The following is a 22,764-nucleotide window of genomic DNA, read 5'->3' as shown; positions in this document are numbered from 1 at the left end:
TTTACCCAATAGATAAATATTTACTAAATTTTGTTTAAGAACTTCCGCCTGAGTCTCTAGTATAAAATGCTTTGAATTCGTTATGAGCTTTAAGCTCTCATCCAAGCAACTTAACAAAAAGAAAACTTTATGAAGCAATGGAATCTATTGTTTACTGCCCATGTCTAATGTAATTGTGAAAAGCTCTGATGTAACCGGCTTTGTGACAGACCTAATAAACGCATGAAAAGTTTCCTAATTTTAAATTATTAACAGTCTTGACTGTAGTGCTTTTATATTTAGTATATTAGCTAATTTTTAAATTGAGATATTGTTAATCACTTACTATCTGTCATATCCATCAAGTGAAGATCCTCATCGTTGAAAAAGGAGTTGATTAAACCATCTGTGTGATTCACGTCCGAAGAGGTGTTCTGTAGATAACAAATCGTTTAGCATTCTGAGCATAGGGATCATAATTCATGTTCGATCATACCGCATAATACATCATCTCGTGTTCCATTTTGTAATTGCTGCTGGCAGCGGCAGCGGCGGCCGCTGCAGCCGCAGCAGCAGCAGCGCCGTCCGCGTCATGGCTGGAGTTAGTCAAATGCATGCTGGACGAGACGGCCGAGCCCAGATTGTGACCGTAATGCGGCTGGCCACCGGCAGCCGAGCAGAGGTCACCCAATGTCGAATTGGCATGCAGCATGGCCGCATGGTGGCCATGGCTGTGGCCATGATGCGGGCCGGATGACGGTGGCGGCGGCGGCGGCAACGTGGCAGCCGCCGACTGACCGTACTGTGCCGCGTGCTGGGCGCTGGGTGGCACGCCGGGACTCTGGTACGAGTAGCTGGTATAGTGTGGCGGATAGGGCGGCATATCGGAGACGCCGCCGACCACGCCCATGCTCGGTATGGGGCTAAAGTAGGTGGCCAGGTCCTGCAAGCGATCCATCGAAACGGTGCGATTCAGGCGCGGCATGCGGCCCTGTGGAACGAAAAATGCAGACCAAATGATTAAATTATGTGTGTGTATGTGTGTGCTTGTATGTGAAAACGAGAAGCTGCACAAACTGTTGATGTATTAACAAGACGCGAGAAGGGTTTAGAGACCAACAGATATGGAGGGGGAGAGCGGGGCCAGCTCATTGTGAAATATACTAATAAATAAGCGATCAATCATGCAAGACTCCGTTTACGGAATTCTCTAGAAATGCGCAACAATAAGCCGCAGACAAGACACGAAAAAAAAAAAACAGCTATAAATAATAAAAAATATATATATATATAAATATAAAAAAAAAAAAAAACAAATTCAAATTGCGCTGCAAGTAAAGCCAGGCTTGTTGTCCGTCCGTCTCACTGCCTGTCTGTCTCGGCGATCGGTTAAGCCAAAAAACGTGCACAATGTATCAATCGGGCGATTTCTGTTGTTGCCCAAAAGATCGATCAACATGAAATTGAAATGAAACATTTTTTTTTCATATCGTTTCACAGTTTGACAAGTGCCACAGCCAGCGGTCGGTCTTCGATTTGAGTTGCCTTTCAGCCTTTCAGCTTCAGCATCAGCTATATCTGAATCTGCATCTGTAGCTGTAGCTGTAGTTGAGGCTGTATCTAACTGATCGACAGAGTTCGTGCTGTGAGACGAGTTCATTAGTTGAGCTTTTGTTATTCTTAATTATCGCTTTGGTTTATTTATTTGCTTAACTAATGCCAGACGAGCTCTTCGCATTGCATACAGCCAGGCGTGGGCGCCGGCCTAAAATATATGCACATATATTAACACACACACAAGCAGAGAGAGAAAGAGAGAGACAGGGAGAGAGAGATAGAAACAGTGAGAGAGCGCGAGGATCTCGCACGTTCCTCGAAACAATTTGTTAAACGCCGCAATTAAGCGCTAAAAGCCGCAAAGCCATCAAAAAGAAACAAAACCGGGCCCAAATCATATTCGATTTTGAAGGATGCGGCCGGCATTGACATTCAGATTGAGTTGCTGATAAATTCCAACAAACACGAAATATGACGCGACGGGCCCTGAGTAGGTGTAAAGAGAAAGAGCGAAAAAAAAAAAAAACACACACACACACAGAGCAAAGATGCATTAAAAAAAAGACTAAAGAACGAACCGAAATTGAACTAAAACTGAAATGAACCGAACCGGTGAACGGCTGAATGTCGACTTTGACTCCTTGACTGGGGAACGAGACAACGTTGACTGACAGTTGCGCGGATACAGCTACAGATACAGATACAAATGTTGATGTTGAGATACAGATGCAAAGGCAAGGCGAATGCAGTGAGTATCTGTGTGCATGTGTGTGCGTGTGAGGCTGTATAAACAACAATACACACACACGCATACAACTTACAGCTCACACATCTCTAATATATGCCTCGACACGCTCTTCTCGGCAAACAGGTAAAACAACAAGGCAAAGCCAGTCGCCAGGGCAGGTAAACGGGGCGTTTACTTTTGGCCAGTTGCATGTGCATGTACATGTGCTTCTGGTTTGTATGTGTGTGTGCGTCTATGACTGTATGTGGCTGGGTGTCTGTGTGTAATTTCAATTGTCACTGTCTTGTCATTAACTTCTGGTGTTAGTTTGCCAGCCACTGGCCATTGTTTTGTTGCGTTTCACACGCAAAGCAAAGCCAAGTGTTGAGGCTTAGATACGGTAGCTGGCTAACAAATCTATACACACATACACACACACACACACACGCATACTTATAGCCATGTTTGAGCTGTTGCTGTCTGCTTTCATTGAAGATGTTTGCCGTTAGATTCAGGCTGCAGCCGCTAGAAGTTAGTGGAGTACCGTTTTCAGTAGGCCTTCAACGATATTCGATATTCTCGACAGATCGTAACTATGCAGTTATAGAAGCTTAAATACGATAATTGGCTAAGCAGCTTAACACTTGGGTCTATGTGTTTAATCAATTCAATTGATTCTGATGGGATTAGGCACATAAATATGGGATAATTAACTAGTCGAGTATATTATTTTTAGTGGGTTGTAATACCAATTTCGTCAAGCTTGGCCGGACTTAAGGCAAGTTCTATCAATCAATAAGAAAATTCATATCTCCCACTCCTCACAAAAGCTAATACTAACTAGTTTTATAGCTGAATATATTTTATTTATTTTTAGTTGGCATAATAGATTCTCGGAAAAACAAAATTATTCTATTATCATTGGCGTGATTCTCTTTTATATTTAAGCGTCTTTCACTTGGTGTGAATAGCCTTTTTATTGAGACTCTCGAATCTCTTAAGACGATCGTCAATCCTAGTCGACTCGACTTTATAAAGAATTCAGAAATATATTTTGCTGAAATATTACGGTATATTAGCTAATTCATAAAAAAAACGACTAACAAATTATTAATTCTAAAACTTAATTATTTATGAATAATAATGGCATTTTTGATCTTAAGCTGAATTAAAAAAAAAATTAATATAAAATATAACCTCAAATATATCTATATTCCCTGATTTCGTATTATGTTTATATGCTAGAAGCTAGAATATTTCAATATCTATCAGCTGTATGCCACTTGCTGGGCATTTCTAGATTCTTTTCTCCCCTGGAGTACTATTAACTGACTGTAGAGATCTTAAAACAAATTAACTCCCATCATTAAGCTTTAATGCAAATAATTAGCCAATCGATTGCTTCCATTCGGCACATCAAGCATTTTCACAAACTTTCTCTATAAAAGGAAACTCCCAATCTCTGTCTATAACTAAAGATAGTCTTTGGATAGTCGCTCACATCTATATCTCTCTCTCTTTGTCTCCCTTACTCTACTATCAAATTGAATCGCAGTTTATTTTAATTTTTTTGCTGTATTTCTTTCTTTTTGTCATTAATTTGATTTACGAGTCTCAAGAGGACAGCGCGACAGCCATCAAACTGTTTACATAAATTGAATAAAAAAAAAAAAAGAAAAAACTTATACACACACACTCACTCACACTCGAGAGCAAAAAATTGTGTATATAACTCGAAGATGCTGTAAAATAATTAATAAAGTTTTTTGCGCTGATTTTGTGCTTAGCGCTTTTTGTAAATATTTAAAATTCACATAATTAAAGCGACGACGACGATTAAGGCGTCAGGGGGAAGTCGCGGCGGCAGACAGTGGGCTTAGGGCTGCGAGCATTAAGAGATACTTTTTGTGTTGTTGTTGTTGTTGTTGTTGTTGTTGCTGTATTCGCGCTTACTAAATGGAGATTTAATTGCAGGGGCTACTGCAGCGGCAATTGAAGTGGCCGCTGTTCAGCTGCAATCAAGACAACGGCAACGGAGGCGTGGCAGCGGAGGGGCGGCAAGTGCCACCGAATTCAATAAACACACGGCGCACATGCGGAAAAACTCAAGTGGCGCATTGCTACAACAACAGCAGCAACAACGAAAACAACAACAACAACAACAAAGCGGCATTAATGAACACCAAGCTAAGCCAAGCTTTTTTTTGTGCCCCTCTTTTTTTCTGTATTTGTATTGTGATTGCAATTAGCAGGCCGAGCATGGGTAGGGGGGTGGGGAATGGGGAAGTTGGTGAGCAGATCGAGGGTTTAGCCCGGGGTTTTAGTTACGCGCACAAATGGCAAATTAAATGTTATCAGGAAGCTGACACTTTGCACACCGCATTGCATAATCATAATCAAGATCGACAGAGTTGCCTAATGACAGTTGAACCAAGAGACAGACGGACAGGGCGACAGAGTGAGCTATACAAGCAGACAGAGAAGGAGTTGGGTAAAAACCCTAGATGCGAGGATTTACCGTTGCGCTTCCTGCGAATGCCAAATACAGATCATCTGGCTCATTAAATGGCTTTGGCTATGCAAGTGCCGCAGCCGGAACCTGCTGTGCATTCACCAAAACTGAACTGCATCAAGGTAGAGCGACAGAGAGATGGTCTGCCATATATAGGGGTTACAGTTAGAGGGTGCCCGGGTACACGGTATTCGCCTCTAATCCCTTGCGGCTGACCACAGCGAGCGGCTTGAAAGAAAGACTTTAAAGTAATTGCCGCTGACTTCATGACTGCTCAGCTCTCACACCGTCTCTCTCCCTCTTTCTCCATCTCTCTCTGCATTTCTTCACTCTATTTTATGGCTGCCTTTGTTCAGCTTCATTAGATGCCTGCGCATGCGCAAAGAGCCAGGCTAAATATTTTGAGCAGCTACTCATTCAGTAGCGAGGACACATGTTTTGGTGGTTTAGTGTGGTTTTTGGTGGTTTTATCGCTTGACGCTGCACTTGTTTGCTTGGCTTTGCGTGCGGATTAGACACCAGACACTGTAAGCTGTCAGAAGACACTTAGAACTCAATATAAATAGATCAAAGACATCGTTAAAGTGACAGACTGATAGAAGTGTATAAAGATAATGACAGAAGAGAGAAATAGAGGCATTCATATCTAACAGTCACCTAAGCATTATTGTTAGCATTAACAGAAGTCTTAGCATAAACATTAAACATAGAACATAGGAGAGAGAGCAAGCAAATATTTTACTTAGGCACTTCACTTGGTAACATTAACGTTAAACAATCTAATTAGATTCCTTAAATGTAAATCGAATAAAATATATATGTTATATACCCAACTAATATGATCTCTTAACATACCATATATATGCTATAAGACTTCCACACTTCATTTTGCTTGATTTTTTACAGCAAATACAAATTTTAAGTCCAACTTTCAAGTGAAATACTACAAGTCGAACTATCTATCATTATATCAGGTCCTGCCTAATAATACCATTTATATTCATGGGAAATGAACCTTAAGTTTGGTACAGTTTGTGCCTGAATTTCGCTTGTGAGTCACATTTAGCATAGTTGTCTTGCCCCATCAAATCAAAATCATATCAATAGGTGGCAGTTAAGCAAGCTGGTGAGCGGAGAGCGGTGAGCAGGGGCGGGGGTGGTGGCGTTGGTGATGGTGTTGGTTGTCTTGCAGCAGCCAAGCTGCGCAAACAAACGAAACAAGCAACAGCAAGAGCTTCACACAAATCAGACACATCGTGAGGGCAGCCAAGCCAAAAAGAATCTTTACAAGGCTTGAGCGCAGCTGAAGAGCAGCAGCAACAGATGAAGCCAACAACAACTTCTACATATATACATACATACATATATGTATATATACTATGTGTACAGATATTTTCGTTGCTCGCCTCAATCTTTTTGATGAGGCAGTTACAACAAAAGCCACAGATTGACGAACTTTGCTGGCTGAAACGAAACGGAACGGATGAAGAAGGCTGAGCGAAGCTGAACCGGGCCGTGTTATATACAACCAGATTTGAAGCTTTGTACAAACAGCCACGAAAATACAAAACAAAAAAAAAATAAATAAATAAAGAATAACAACAATGATGCGAGCCAAGATCAAGTGCTCGAGAACGAAGCACAGGCAGCGAGGCAAAAATGGAAGAAAAAAAGTCAAGAAAAAGAAAAAATGAATCAAGAAGATGAAAAACACTCGAAAACGACGTGCAAATGATCCTTGAATGCGGCTTTAAATGTACACGAATAAATATATACACATAAATATATATTTATATATACATGTATGTGGGGGAAAGAGTTGTATATGGCGGATGCTGGCACTTAAAAGGATTCGAATCAATGGCTTACCTGATGATGGCCATGATGGTAGCCAGCGGAGCTGGGCGGCTGGCGCTGAAAGGCGCTGCCCGGTGTGGAGCCCATGGTCGCATAGTTGGCGCTCGCCTGGACCGCACGCTGATGGGCTGCAGCGGCAGCCGCATGGTGGGCGTGGGCGTGATGGTGGTGGGCGGCAGCGGCGGCATGATGATGGTGCGTGTGGCTATGGGGATGGGCATGGGCATGGGGATGGGCGTGATGGTAGGGCGGTGCGGTTGATTGTAGCATTTCGTCTAATTCCTTTTTGGCGTCGTCATCTAAATCGAAGAGCGGCGAACCCACAGAGTCCTGCAGATCATCAAAATCACTGACCGAGTAGCTTGCCCCGTTACCCTTATCGTTGAACTCCTCCTCAGCAAAGATCAGTTCCTCGCCCGTTTCAGAAACGATACGCTTAGCCGGCTTGCTATTCAATGCGGCAGCAGCAGCAGCAGCCTGAGAGGTGGAAGCAACCGAGTCGCCGTGTAGCTAAAAATGTGCAGAGAAAGTCATAGATTAGATGGGGCAACCAGACACAGAGAGAAGGAGAGAGAGAGAAAGAGAGAGAGCGAGAGCGGGAGATCACTTACCACGTCGTCTTCAAGCGTAAAGGGAGGCAGTTGCAGCACGTCGTTGAGCAGCTCATCCAAGGGTAAGCGAATGTATTCACCTGTGGGTGGCATTTAAATGGCATTTAAGTCAAGTCATCCAAACATAGATCAATTGTATAATACATGAATGTAGTTGGAGAGCATTAGAACCCAAGAGGCAAGCACTTTCAATAAATATTTGTAAATATAACAAAAATACAAAAATATTTTGATGCCAGCTACAAGTCTCTGGAGCATCATCAATCCGATTCCATCTCAATATAATCCCAAGAGCAAACCCAGAACTGGACTTGAAAATACCAAAAATACGGTAGCACTTCCCAGTGGGATAGATTGCAAATCGTAAAGGTAAACAAACAGGACTGCAGCAATCATTAATCATAAATATCAAAAGATCAGCTGCAACTCACGGAAGCAGCTGATAAAATGGCTAAAAAAGACGAAAAATTCCAAATAAATGTGCTTAATTTATGATGCGTTTTGACAGGTCTCCTAAAAGGGCAGAGGTATAGTGCTCTAGAGTGGAGTGTTGTGGGAGACTAGCATAATTGATATGCAGAATCATTAACTGTTTAGGTAACCGATGAAAGGAATGGAAAGGAAGCTCATGGAATAGATGACAAAAGAAGGAAATATGTTTATAGTGTATGTACTGTAGACTAGTCTACACTCCAAATTTCATGTCTCTAACACTTATAGTTTTCCAGTTATATCGAAAATGAAGAAGACTCCAGATAGATTTGTATGAACGATAAAGAAATAAGATACAAAATGGATTATGATTAATAGTTATTCTTATATCAAAAATTCGCAAATCTTTTACAATCTATTTAGACTTATTTGCAAGTATACTCAAATCAATGTAGATCCTATCCGTGATATATCCTCACATTCCTTGAATTCATTCACTCCCACTCCCTAAGAGCCTAATCAAATAACTAAAGCAAAGCGTCTGTGTATCGCTTACTTAAATGGGCCACACCATATTGAACATGGTCAAATATTTGCATAGAGTATTGTGGGCATTGTAGTGAGAAGAAGCAAAGAAATGGGCACCCATATTATCAGTAAATTACTACTTAACATCGCCAACACCAGTTCCACGAAAGGTAAATTCCAAAAGTGGTAGCTGGACAAACTAAATAATAAACATGGCTCAAACCAAAAGAAAAATTGGTGGGCGCGCACCACCAGCAACCGGCAACCACCAACCACTCGAGCCATCTAGATAAAAAAAATTGGGTAGAAACAACATACAAAAATGAGAAAGAATATGAAGAAAAGTAAGTAAGAAAAGTTGGTCGGGTCGCTCAAGTGCTGTGACGACGCTCACGACCTTTGCCGTTGGCACTTGAGTAGGGTCAGAAATTAGAATAAATAAACGGACGGACGGACGGACGGGCTGGGGAGAAGGGAGCAACTGGCAACTTGGCTGGAACAATTCCTTGGCTCAATGTTATTCTTACGATTGGTTACAAAATACATTCCACTGCGACCATTTTGTGGCCAACACACACGCACCGAGGCAGCGGCTGTTTGGCCATGTTTTTTCTAGGCCTTAGCCTGTTATTTTAGGGCTGGCATTTAATTCGGCCTTTTTTTTTTTTTTGGTAACAGTTTGAGGCCTGTAATTTGGCTAACTGTTTACTTATCATTTTTGGGCTTGTTGTTTGTCTCTTCTGTTCTTGGTCATTGCCGTTGCCTGCATGTTTTGCTTGGCTTGGCCGCATTGTTGGAAATGTCTATAAAAATATTATTCGATTTGCGCTGCGTTTTCTATTGTGTGTGTCTGTGGGTGTGTGTGTGAGTAAGTGTGTACCGTCTGTCACCAACAATTAAGCGACAACGGCCTAAAAGGTGTTCAGCCCTATCCACATTTGAGGCTTTATTATATTTTCGTAGTTTTCGTGCTTTTGTTTGGACGCTTCCAAGTTTTATCTTTGATTACCTTTCAGGAAGTTTCATTCAATCAACTGTCAATAGCTAAAGTCTCTGTTTGTGTGTGGGGGCGTGGCAGTATTGGCCATATGCTTTATGCTAATCAGATGCTATAGTAACTAAGTTTTGGTAAACATTGGAAGGGCGTTGTCCGTCAATAAAACTAACTTATGGACATGAAGAGGTTTAGATAAATATCTTAAAGGCGAATAGCGAGGAGGAGGAATAGAGATAAATATCTTATAAGTGAGAGAGATCTTGTTGAGCATAAATTTTATTTGAATAAAAGAATTAAGAGGAGAGAATTCCTTAAGCAAAGAATTTTTTAATTTAGATGACTTTAATACTGAGAATAAGGGAACCCTTGTTCTAGGTTTGTTATTATTAAATTTTATATACATGTAATATGTATATTTAATTTTTTATGTGTATATAGGATTGTTTAGAGTTATTTATATGAGCTGATCAGTGCCGTATAACTTTATCAAGCATACACAAATATTTACTTATAACTTTTATTCACCTGTTCCCTTTTGCCGTCGGTACTTGATATTGAATATTTTACGGATTTATCAAGAATTTACGCTATATTTGGGGTACTCTCATACATGAAACATAACGTCTTATAAAGAGATGAAATAGTTAGGAATATACAAGAATATCGACAAATTAAGCGACAGAGTAGAGTAGAGTATAGCCTAATTATCTTCTCTGCTCAATGTATGTTTATCATCTATTCTATATCTAAGAATAATAAAATGTATTATAAATATACATAATTTAGTTAAAGGAAGCGGCAACTGAGTGAATACTTAGTTCACACATAAGCTTAGATTTAGTAGAAGGAAGAAAATATGGGCGAACGAAACTCAAAATAAATTCCAAATAACTGATGGAAGTCATGGGTTGAATACTAAAATAACTATGTAGGAGTCATGTTGAATGGGATATTATACGATAATATGTATAAGCAATAGGATAAGATATTCTTTTATAGAAAAGAATAAATATCTCATTCAACTAATCCAGACAAAGCTTAACTTCAGCTTATACATAGATCCTACATCTGGAACTATCTGAAATTGAGGTCAACAGCAAATGGTCAAATGGCCTAGAACTAGAATCGAAGACAGCTGCCACACAATTGGCCACTGTGGGCTGCGCAGATTGAAATGTTGCAATCGCAACTGACAAAATCGAATCAAAATAATGCGGTCAGATCGAATGTCTCTGTATGGGCAGTTAACACATTGGATGGCGAATCGTACAAACCTTTGCTTTATGCAATTGCAAATGCAATTTATGCGAGCGTGAAATATATTTTTGTAATCCAAACAAAGGCAAACAACAGTTGAAAGGTGTGAATCGGGGTTTTTTCTTTGGGTCTTTTGTTGAAGCGGATTGAACACAAAAATTTGTTGCAATAAATGCCGATTGTTATGGCTGATGTGTAGTTGTTGTTGGTGGTAGTTTTTTTTACAACTCTTTGACAATTATGTAATGTCGGTTCGTCTGTTGCAGAATCAACAATTGCAGCAACAGCAACAACCACAGTATACAAAATAAACAACAACAGTTTCCGCTGCCGACTTTTTTGCACAATTCGATTGTTCGATATTGAAAAATGAATACGAGTTGATTTTATTTTCTTATTTTTTGCGTATTTGTTTTTATTTTGGCTTTTCGTTGTTGTTGTTGTCGTCGTTTTTATTAGAATCGCACAATGGTCACATGAGAGGTTTGTTAGCGGCGCCTATTGTGAACACTAAGTTACGCCCTGTTTAACGTTTGGTAACTCCTATTATATATGCTAGGCACATACACACGCGTATTAAGCGAGACTTTCACTTTTTTTATATATGCATATGCAATAAAATATATATTAGAGATTTATTTCTGTTTAGTCTGGGCGCAGTTTATAGCACTTTTCGATTTAATTATATTAAATCACCTGATTTTTTGTTTGTTTTATTTATCGTTCATCTATGTCACTTGTCGCTTGTTAAAAGTCCTTTGCTTCTATTTTATTCAGTTTTTTATCCACGCCCACGTCAAAAAACACAGCACAAAACGTGGTCTCTTCTCTTTTTATTTTCCTCTTCGTTGAGCCAATTCTTTGGCAAGAGCAGCTAACATACGCGCGCGTCAAGCGTTGAGCGTTTCTCGAGCGTTTATAAAAATTCAAATACGATTCTAAATGCCTGGACGGCGGCTTCGCACCATGGCGGACGCAGCGACGTCGGCAGCGAAGCCAGCACAAAAGAGGAATGGCGTTGCCAGCTCAAACCAGGCGCAACAGCAGCTAGCGCAAGCGAGACAACTATATGCACTTCCTCCCTATGCATGTGACTCTGTGTGGCTGTGCCAGTGTGTATGTATGTGTGTGTATGAGTGTGACTGCTGCGACGCGGCCTTTGTTCATGCGCACAAGCAGTGACTGCTCTGTGTGTGCGCGTGTATGTGAGTGTGTGCAGCAGAGGCGGAGCTTAGCTGTTTTCTGTGTGTTTGTATTTGTAACTTTTGCTTTTGGCTTTGTTACTGCTGCTTGTAGTTGTTGTTTCTCTTCTTTTTTTTTTTTAACATGGACGCTGCGCGCGTTTCTTGCGGAAAAACAATGAGAAAAAAAGCAGCTAAAAACTGGTTTTTGCCCTGTTCTATTTGACGGGTTTTTAGTTTTTGTTTCTTCTTCCTTTTCTCGCAGCTAAGAACACAATCTAATCAAGTAATTAAAGTTGCGAATGGACTTGAAGAAATTTCCAAGCAACAAAGGCAACTTTTAATTGAAAATAAGCTAATGAAATTAATTTGAAATTGAAACAAGGGGAAAACTTGAAGGTCTAGAAGAAGTTCAACATGGCAAATAAAACAAAGATAATATGAAATTTTAATAATTTTTATATGTAATCAAAACTAATCAAATCTGGGCAAATAGAAAATATAAATCAACTTTGAATACTGAACTATAAAATATAAATGGAACTAAACGAGCACAATTTCTTCATCAGAGACATATACAGCACCTCTTCTTAATCTTTATATATCCCAGATAACTTTATATATCCTGCTCAGGCAAATAGCGCAGCTGAAAAGCTTTTAGACGCTGCCGCAACTCCTCGCCCGTTGCCTGCAATGCTTGAATCTTGGACTGATGCTGCTGCAGTTGCGCCAATTCATTGCTAAGCATCGCTAGATCCTCGCTCAGCTCGCTGCGTTTGTGCTCCGTTTCGCGCTGCAGTTGCTGCATGGAGCGCGTCAATTGCTGTCGCACCTGTTGGCCAAAACCGGCCGCCGTTTGTTGCAAGCCGTCGCGAAGTCGGCGCTGCAAGTGCTGCGTGTATTGCGATTTGAAACTGCGCTCCTGAGCTCGCGGCGTCCAGCTGATCCGTTCGTAGGCATAAAAGGCGCCTGTGACGGCGCCCAGTGTAAGCGTTAAACGCCAGCCCAAGGTGCGTGTCAGGACGCCACCCAACAACAACATAGCGCCCATTGAGTTCTCCGTATCCGGCAGCCATACGCCCAAATGCGAGGGCAGTTTCATCAGCTCCTCACGATGGCCATTCAATTGCTTGGGCAGCGGCGGCAGCTGTGGCAGCGGCAACGGCATCTTGGCCTGTATGCGCTTCAGTATGGCCACCATGCCCCATGAGAAGCGAAACTCCAGATCCGCCTGAAATCCGGACATCAGCTGTTGGCAGTCCACGGCGCAGTACAGCTGCACGGGCAGCACACAGTCAGCTTGATCTGTGCCCAATTGATGCAACTTCTGCTGCAGCAGCTGGCCGAGCTGCATCTCCACTTGCTGCAGCAACAACTGCTCGAGATGAACGCCCAGCAGTCGCTGATATTGCCGCAGCTCGCGTTGCAAATTCGGCTGAAAGGGCCCACGGAATTGTTGCACGGCCGCGGGCAGACGCAAGATCTGCTCGTGCAGAAGCTGTGCGGCAAGCCGGCAGCTCTCCTCACTCAGCTGCTCCACTTGCTGGGACAGCTCCTCCTGCCGCTGCACGCTTTGCAACTCCCAGCACTCGTAGCCAGCCGCCAGCGCAGTCTTTGCAGCCGTCTTTTCTGCGGCCAGCTGGGCTAGTTGCTTGGCCAGTTGCTGCAACAGTTCGTGCAGCTGCAGCAGCATCTCGGCTGCTCCGGCGCAATGCTGCTGGAACTTGGTTCGCAGTGCGCTCTGTGTAATGCATTCAGCGAACTCGCGCTCGAAGCTCAGAAACTCCTCGTAGCGCAGCTGTGCGCCGGGTGCTCGAAAGCGATCCTCCTCCTTCCTCTTGGCGTGCTGCCGCAAACGTAGCGTCTCCAGCGCCGACACATGGAAGATGCGCCGCCTGGCTAGCTCCACGTTGGCATAGATGCCCAGCTCCTCGACCAGCAGCTGCAGACAGCGCTGGGTGTGCTGCGCCCGCACCAGTTGCTCCAGCTGCGGCTCCAGCGAGGCAGCTGCATCCCAGCGATTGTTGAGTATGAACAAATTGGGCCTGGACAGCTGCTGAGCGACCAGCTCAAAGAACTGACGCTCCACGCGCGAAATCGTCGACTCGGCATTCAGCACCAGCACAAAGACGTCCGCATTCAGGCAATGCCGATCTATGCACTCGTCTAGCTGCGCCGTGACATCCACGCCGGGCGTGTCCAACAGAACCACATCGTGCCCCAGCAGCTCGCAGCGGCTGCTGGGCCAGCGCACATGGAGGAGGCTGTGCGGGCTCAGCGCCCGACCCGAGTGCGCGCTGGCCAGCTCACGCAGGCAGTCGATGCTCAGCTTCTGGTCATCGCTATCCTCGATCGTGACATGGGCTGACTCCTGCCTGGCGCAGGCCTCCACCTGGCAGAAGCAGCTTGTCGTATGCCCCATGGCGCTGGGCAGGATGCGTTCATGCAGCATGGCATTGATGACGGCGCTCTTGCCATTCGACGTCCGCCCAAAGAAGGCAACCTTCATGCGCTTCCGCTGCAACATGGGGCAAATCGCTTTGATTCGTTGAATGCAGGCCAGCAGCTCGTCCCGCATGCGTTCATTCATCAGATCCTTCAAGTTGGGCATTAGCTGCAGCTCGTCTACCACCATCTGCAGGTGTCTAGCCATATCCTCGTAGATATTCAACATATCGATCTTGGCTTGGCCAAATTCACTGAGCATTGCGGACATTCTTGCGCTTATTCCTTAACTTTTGGCATATAAAATCTTTTATAAAATATAGATGTTTAAGAGGCTGTAGATATGTAAATATATGGCATCTGATTTTCAGTTTTCAATGAACATTTGTTCATAGAAAATTGTAGCTGTAATGTTTTGAACATTCATTCAAATTGAGTTTCCAACTATATGTAAATACAAAAATGTATAAAAAGGATATACGATAGACTTTTACAATTTATACATCCTTAATGGAAGATTCAATATACTTTCGGTTCAGTTTTAATTCTCTGTTTTGATAACTAATAATAATAAATAATAAATATAATTCCCAAAAGTTTTTCTCGATCCCATTTTGATTAAAAATAGAAAAACTTCCCCTGATCCCATGTGGTCAATTAGTGCGCCTTCCAACTGACCCAAAATATCGTAGTGAAATAATTTTCCCAATAAAAAAACATGAATTTATTTACACAAAAAACTATATGTAAATACAAAAATGTATAAAAAGGATATACGATAGACTTTTACAATTTATACATCCTTAATGGAAGATTCAATATACTTTCGGTTCAGTTTTAATTCTCTGTTTTGATAACTAATAATAATAAATAATAAATATAATTCCCAAAAGTTTTTCTCGATCCCATTTTGATTAAAAATAGAAAAACTTCCCCTGATCCCATGTGGTCAATTAGTGCGCCTTCCAACTGACCCAAAATATCGTAGTGAAATAATTTTCCCAATAAAAAAACATGAATTTATTTACACAAAAATTAACACAATTACCGCAATCAAATGGACGCTTGTTTAATTTTTATTTTTGTTTCTTTTTTATCACTCTAAAAAAATTGAAGAGAAAAAGGCAGTCAATATGCATTAGTGGGCCACTGAACTAATAGACAAGAGCGAGCCAGCCAGGGCAATAATAATAATAAGGCCCAAACAACTATTTGGAATTGGTAAACTTCAAAAATTCAGAGAGAGAGAGAGAAGGAGACAAATAGAGAGGGAGTTATGTGGTTAATGAAGAAAAAAAAATTAGCAGCATCATCAGCAAGCGCTTGAGAGACTCGCATATGTTCAGACTTCGGAGTGTATAGATACATATATATATGTATATACATATATACATATCTATATTGAAGCTTGAATAATATGTTTGGATCGTTGGAGCGTTTCTCGAGTGCGCCATTACAACTTAATTAGTTTAAATTGTTGGAACGTCCAAAGACTCAAAGAGCTTGTGCCGCCATTGTGACTAAGGCAAGAGAGACAGAGAGAGATAACAAGTGAGTGAGCCAGTAGTAGTTGGCTGTGAGTGAGGGCAGCAAATTGTTTCAGTCAATTTCCGGTGAAAGAGACGCTGCAACATCAATGCACTGCACTGCACTGCACTTGAATATTTAAGTGGCTTGGCAACACTGGCTCGCGTTTCGTGCTGTTCCACATTACAATTCACTTTCGCACACTGAACTTGCGTACATAACCTCAAATGGCTAGAGCCAGTGCGCAACAATTATGACAAGACAAATCTGAAAGGCAACGACACCGACACCGACACCGACACCGACCCAACACCGACCCAACACGGTTAGTGTCAACAATGAATGTGTAAATAAAGCACATGAGTTGCCACAAACTGAAGCTGCACCAACAATCAATGAACTAGCAACTAATTAACATATATGTATGTATGTGTATATATAGAAACCAGATCTCATAGACGATGTCGCATAATCCTGCCCACTCATACACACACACATACACACACATTTTTGGGTCAATGGGCTAATTGAATTATGCAATTCTCAACTAGTTTTTGGCAATAGCTGCTGACGCCGCAGCGCAGAGAGAGGCTCAGCTTAAAACACTTGAAAGCGATACGATTATGCAGCAAATTATGTTGCGTCTGCCAGAAGCCCAGCCCTCGCTCCCTGCCCCGTTTACTGACGCTCTGCTCTACTTGACTCTGTCTGTGTCTGTTTGTTGTTGTTGTTTTTGTCAGCATGTAAAATTTTCTCTCTTTTTTTTGTAAATTTGTAACGTAATGCTGACCAAGTAGAATTTTTTTTAACAATTTCTACGCTGGCCGAATAAGCCAGACAGAAGGACAGACGGACCGCAGGGAGCATAGTTTTGAATGTTGCACGGCAACAACAACAAGAACTGCAGACAGGAAGGGGGCACAGACACACACAGACAGACATATCCTCAATAGGTGCCGCTCGAAGCACCAGCTGCTTTTTCTTATAATCATAATTTTCATCATATTCATTTTCATCATGTGGGCGAGGTCGTTGCAGTAAGTGGAACTTGTCTGCACTGCCCTTGAGCCCACGTCTAGAACGCTGAGAATACGGGCAATAGAGGTGAATAAGGTCTAGGGAAACCCATTTAGACTTGAACTAATTCGAAATTTGATTTGATTCAGTGCAACTATTGGGAAATATCAAATGAGAAAGTTTTATCTCCAAAGAGAAAAATCTAGAAACTTTGCTGTAGAATAATAATGATGAACTCAATACAGAATAGAATAATTTTGGTATTAATTTCATTTTCCTTTTTGCAACACTATAAATCAATAAACCAGCTAGTATTGGCTAATGTTCGGCTTTAAGTAGTTACATATTCTTATTGACAGCACTTTACGACTTTTGTTGTAACTGTACCTCACAGCCATTCAAAAACTACAATACAAATCAAAACGGAAACAATTTTTTATTTATAAACAAATATTCAATAAATATAGGTTTTGCAACACTAGATTTATGTTCTGCGTAGTCTAGTGCTAGAAAATGACATTTTATTGTACAATTCAGTATAGTCTAGTGTTGTAAAATAAGATTTTATTGAAAAGTTTAGTGCCGTCTAGTGCTGTAAAATGATACATTTCCATCTGTCATTTGGCAACACTATTCTTAATGCACTTTTCAACCGCAACTGTACGAAGCGTTGGCAAATCATTCTAGAATCCAGCTAGAACATTTTCAGCTGCTGTTCGCATGTGAATGGCCGTTAGCTGTAACAAATTTTGAACCGTGGTCAATAAACTTGCGTAGCTTGGCAGCCAAACTGATTGCATAATGGAATTTAAGCCACTATATTTATAAGTAAAGGCGTGTACGCGAAAGATCTATAGCATAATTGAGAATAAGAGCATTTTTTGTCATTCTTCGCTTTCAGTTGTTGTCAAGTCATGCGCTCCAAAAGTTGTCAACTGTGCGTAGTTGTATTATTCTAAGAAGCTAAGAAGAAGAATGACAAAAACTGGTTGAATTCCAACTGAATCAATGTAATCAGATTTGTGATTTGTTCAATGGATCGTTGAATCTCTGGGAGCCCAACATCAAAATAAATACTAAAAATAAAAAAACTGTACCAAAATGAAAAAAAAAACTAACTTAAGAAAAACAAACAGTATTGATTACGACAACAATCAGATACAAAGGAGTGGAGCAGAGAGAGCGAAGAGAGTGAGAGAGAGAGAGAGCGAAACTCCGGTACACATGGTAACTTAATTATGACAATGGATCTTGAGACATATGCCAATGACATGGCGTTATGTGTCCAGGACAATGGCTAGAAACAGCTTCATTAGCAACAGGATTCTATCTGGAAGAAGGTGACAAAAGTTGAAATTAATGAAAAGTCGCTGACTTTAAAAACCGAGATACAATAGACCTGTGAGAGATACCTGTGCGGCGAGCATCGCCTATCGATACGAAAATTAACTATATAGATATAGTACAAGCAAATAGTATCTATCAATCCATGTGGGCATTCAATAGTTTCTTGCTGCTGGCTGTAATTGAACTGAAACAAAATTAAAGATACAAAAATGACTTTCATTTTAGTGCAAGCCAAAGCCAAACGCATGGAACAATAGATAATGCCGACTGGCCGGGCCAAAGGGACTGCGGCACAGCCACAGATACGTACGGTATTCCATGGCTAACACTCGGGGGAATTTGGATACGCGTACGAACAAAAGCGTGTGAATGCGTGTCTCGAATCCGATATAAATCTTAGCCATAGACCAATAGCAAACGATATACGCGGACGGACGGATGGCTGGCTGTATAGGGCGGGCGCGCATCAATGGATTTTTAATAAATGCTCAGCCGAAATAGTAAATGGTAATAGATGATAATTGATATGAATGTGAGCGACTAGAGAATACCCAGTGCAGATATTATTATTTTTAACTCTGCAATGTTGAAGCTGAGGGGAGTGAAGAAAAATTCAGAATTGAGTAATATAATATTGAATACTTAGTAAATAATATATTCCTTATTATTTAATTGTTATCGATATTTATCGACTAAAGATATGTATCACAGAAGATATTCGTTGCTCAAGAATACTATCAATAGGAATTTCTTGTTGTGTGTAAACTGCTGCTATACCCTCTTTATTGGCATACGCATTAACTATAGGGTATCGAAATTAATATTAATAGCTAGAAGCTGAATAAATGCCTATGAATAGCTAACGATATACGAAATACAAATACGAGACACGTTTACTGACTTTCAGCTTATCTAGATGCTGTTGGTGGTGCGGCTGCTGTTGCTGTTGCTGCTGCTGGTGGTGGTGGTGGCAATGGCACCCAACAAAATGGCTGCCGGGGTTGATCGGAGCGATAGAACGAGGACTTCCATTCAATAAGCCTGCTTCATAGCTAAGCAAACGCGTCTAGTTGGGTGGTTTAAGCCCACGGCTCTGGGTCTTATATACAGCTTATAGGCCAAAGTTGAAATACATCTTATACAAACTAATACAGGCATACAGTTGTATCTATACATACATATGTATATATATGTATATACGTATATACATATATAAAATATATATGAGCGTAATTTTTGGCGAATCATGTTTCGTTCATTTTTCAAAAGAAAAATGTTGCATGCGACGGCGGTGGCAGCTACTTTTACTGCCACTGACTGTGCCCCAGCTCCGTGTGGCGTGCTTCTGCTACTGCCTCTGCTTCTGCTGCCAGTTTCAGTTACAATTTCAATCCCAATCCCAAGCCCAGACCCAATCCCGACTGTTAATAATAAAAGTTCGTGTGCGTGTCAAAGTTTGTTTGAAAAGCAGCCGCTTGGATATGAAATTGGGCGCGGTTCCAAGCAGATTAGCAAAGAGGCCAGAGCCAGAGTCGGAGTCGGAGCCACAGCCACAGGCACAGCTAGAGGCAGAGCCGAAGCCCCAATGCCAGCTGGCTTTATCGATATCAGACAAATGGAGCATATGAAGGTGGAGTAGAAATGTCGAGCGGACGGGGGCCAAAAGCGAATTGCCGAAAAAGAAAAGCTCATTTTTCTTTTAATTTTCGTGCCTGTCAACTCAAAATGCCTACGTTCATTTATAAAAACCTTTCGCAAATGGCGTCGCTCAGGAGCAGAGAGCGACCCAGCCATAACAGCAGGATAATCCATTTTCGTTTATATTAGCGAGCAGGAGCAGCCGCAGCAGCAGCAGCAGTAGCAGCTGTCACTTGATACATTATGAAATAGAATATATTATGTAATACTCCCCCCCTGTAAAGATCCAATAGCATCTATTTAAAGACAACAACTGCCGCTTATCTAACACGTTTGAAAGGGAAATGTTATGCTAAAAATGATATTGCTTCAATTTATTTTTGTGTATCTGAGATAAGATAAACCTCTTCATAAATCTAGCGCGTTGTTTGCGTGCGCGAAAACTGTAAAATGGTAAGACTGTAATTGTAATTTAGTGCTCCAACTAACCATGCATTAGATAAGCTCTATGTGACTTACCAGTTTCATTGTCGATTGTAAAAGGTATGCCGTTCCACTCGTTCGATAGCTCATCCAGATCATCCGGAAGTTTCTTCTCCTCAATCGATGGCTAAAAGCAAGATTGGAGAAGCTTGACAACAGATCTTATAGAGCACATTCAATGATCGATCGATTTATCGTTCTCAAATATTCATAGGTTTAACATGAACCTTATGCTTTAATTGCCTATCGATAAATTTGATTAATTAACAAGGCCAACATAGCCTATCGAGAAATAGATCGCTTATTTTTGGCAAATTAAATTGTAGCTTTGGAAATATCAAAGTGCTTTCAACTAAGAATTTGTTCCATATTTATCGATAAGTGCAGCTTTTAGCTATTTGCAAAACATAATGAAATACTTACCTCATTTTGCTGCAAATCTTCCAGAGCTTTCAACTTCTCGATATTATCATCGTCATTATCATGATCATTATCACTGGCCTTCTTATCATTGTCATCAGCTTTGTCCTTCTGGTTATCCGCCTTGTAGGCGCGCTGCTTTGCAGCGCTATTGCCACTGGCATAGGATGCATTGATGATCTTCTCCTGATCCAAACTAAAGCCCAAGTCGACATCCTGCTTGTAGAGCACCTCAGCGATTTCACTTTCCTGCAAGCCGAGCAAGACAATAGATAAGTAAATAATGAAGATAAGTCGAATAATACTATTATTAGCTTTACTACATATTTAGTTTAAAGTCTTATTTACAAGACATACTCCGACAAAGATTTTCATGGTGCACTATTAATTCGACTCAATAGATCAAGTTTAAAATTTCAAGTCACTTGTCTTTCGATTGCTCAAATTACACTTTGTTTTGTATTTTTAATTTTTTTTTTTGTTTTGCGAGTTTTATTTGGGTTTGCGCTCTTAAACGTCGTCTATGTGTCCCCGTTTCTAAAGAGAGACTGACTGATAGGTAGAGTGACAGGCGAACGATACTACTCTTTTTTTCTCTAAACGCTTAACCTATTCTATTCGCACATATTTAGTTTTATATATTCTCTTGTGTTTGCTGATAAGACGTTTTCGTCTAAGATCAAAACTGCGTCATTTCACGTCGTCTGCTCGGAACATTTAAATCAAATCTTTGGGTAGATATAGTATGTAAATTTATCTAGACTTTTGTAAGTGCTCTTTTGGGTTACTCATATAGAACGTTAATTGAAGAGCGACGCGCTTATCAGCTTTAGATAGGCACCCGCTTCCACTCTCTCGCTCTCTCTCTCTCTCTCTCTATCTCTCTCTCTTTGAGATGCATTCCTACACTTGCAGAAATCTATATGAATTTGTTAGTTTCTGCAGACAAATTCCACAAGTTTTTGCAAATTCATGCCAAAACGATTTTGTGGCTGCAAATTAAAGCGTTAATGATGCATTATTAACGCTGGCCGTAACCCCAGACGTTTTGCCCAAAAAATTTTTAATCCTTTCTGCAGCAAGTCAAAAAGAACTGGGCGTCTTAAGCCGTCAGCGCAACACGGAAATTTCTACGGACTACAGGTAGAGTGACAGCAGCACAGGTTATGAAGGGATAATCACAGGATAATGGCGCACATTAGCAGAGTCCACAGTCGACAGTCGAGAGCTGTGCCATGCAATGACACAACACAGCACAAAAAAACAAAAATAAAATAAAAACATTTAACAAATCATGACATAAAATGCCATTGATGGCTTAATTAAAATGTTTTTCCTTCAGCTATTTCTATATATGTACATATATAATACACATACATTTATATAAGCCTATATATGTATATCTGCATTGCCTATGTATTTTTTTTTTCGAATCGACAGTTTTTTCTCTTTCTGTTTGTCGATGTTTGTGAGCCCCTGCCCTTAGCTGGGTTCACATTTTCTTTTTAATGAAATTGTTTGGGCGCATTGTGAGGCTTTCTTGAACTTTTCTGCGCTATGTTGCACGTACGTGAAACAAAAAGCAATCAATCATCAGCTCTCTGCCTGTGCGTGTGTGTGTGTGTGTGTCTCTGTGTGTATGTGGAACCACGCCTATCTCCTGGATTAGTCAGCAGTATCCGAGCGAGCATGGCGGCGGCATCATTGGTCTCTTTGGGTCCAAAGAAGGGCCGCCGTCGCTGCTTCTGAGCCCAATCAATTGCTGCCGCGCAACGCTGACTGCGACGTCGACGCTGGCAGAGACGCAGCTGCGCCCCAGGGGAGGATGAGTATACGCATGTGTGTGTGTGTATATATGTGTGTGTGCCCGATTGGTCCCCTTTTGGAAGCAGTGCACATGCTGCGTGTTGCGCATGTTCGTTCAAAATGAGCAATTAAACGAGCGACAGAAAGAGAGAGCACTAGCAAAGAGAGCGAGAGAGAGAGAAGGAGATGTCGTACAAGGGTTGTTGATGTGTGCGCCCGCTGCTACTTATTAGGTAGCTATTGTCATGCTAGCTGTAGCGAAAAGTTAGAGTATGTGAGGCCAAGTGCATAATTGGCCCAAGCATAGGGTATACAAATAGCGTAGAAGAATGTAAGGTGACTGTTCAGCTAGGCCTAACTTTTTAAAGCTTAAAGCTTAGCTTAGCTATCGAGAGTGTTGCACTGAAAGCCCTACAGAAAGTGCACAAATACAAGCAGAACTT

General features: G+C 41.3%; 2 protein-coding genes across 2 annotated transcripts in view; both read right to left on the bottom strand.

Annotated features, from left to right (window-relative positions):
• cnc (NFE2 like bZIP transcription factor cap-n-collar) overlaps positions 1 to 22,764 on the bottom strand; it is a 41,154-nt gene that overhangs the window by 6,673 nt on the left and 11,717 nt on the right. The window contains exons 4-9 of the mRNA XM_089462359.1: positions 20,519 to 20,764; positions 20,132 to 20,222; positions 7,244 to 7,323; positions 6,645 to 7,142; positions 476 to 970; positions 326 to 413 (exon numbers count right to left, since the gene is read on the bottom strand). Of these exons, the coding sequence (XP_089318485.1) occupies positions 326 to 413; positions 476 to 970; positions 6,645 to 7,142; positions 7,244 to 7,323; positions 20,132 to 20,222; positions 20,519 to 20,764 (1,498 nt within the window). The remainder of the gene's footprint in view (positions 1 to 325; positions 414 to 475; positions 971 to 6,644; positions 7,143 to 7,243; positions 7,324 to 20,131; positions 20,223 to 20,518; positions 20,765 to 22,764) is intronic.
• fzo (fuzzy onions) lies at positions 12,080 to 20,120 on the bottom strand. Its single transcript, XM_089462382.1, has one exon. It carries the CDS (start codon positions 14,352 to 14,354, stop codon positions 12,255 to 12,257), a length of 2,100 nt encoding a protein of 699 aa, XP_089318508.1. The 5' UTR covers positions 14,355 to 20,120; the 3' UTR covers positions 12,080 to 12,254.

Source organism: Drosophila arizonae, chromosome 2 (genome assembly GCF_054131065.1).
Source record: "Drosophila arizonae isolate 15081-1271.41 chromosome 2, UAZ_ARI_1.0, whole genome shotgun sequence".
NCBI lineage: Eukaryota > Metazoa > Arthropoda > Insecta > Diptera > Drosophilidae > Drosophila > Drosophila arizonae.
Note: the sequence above shows the minus strand (reverse complement) of the source record. Positions and strands in the feature narration are given on the sequence as shown.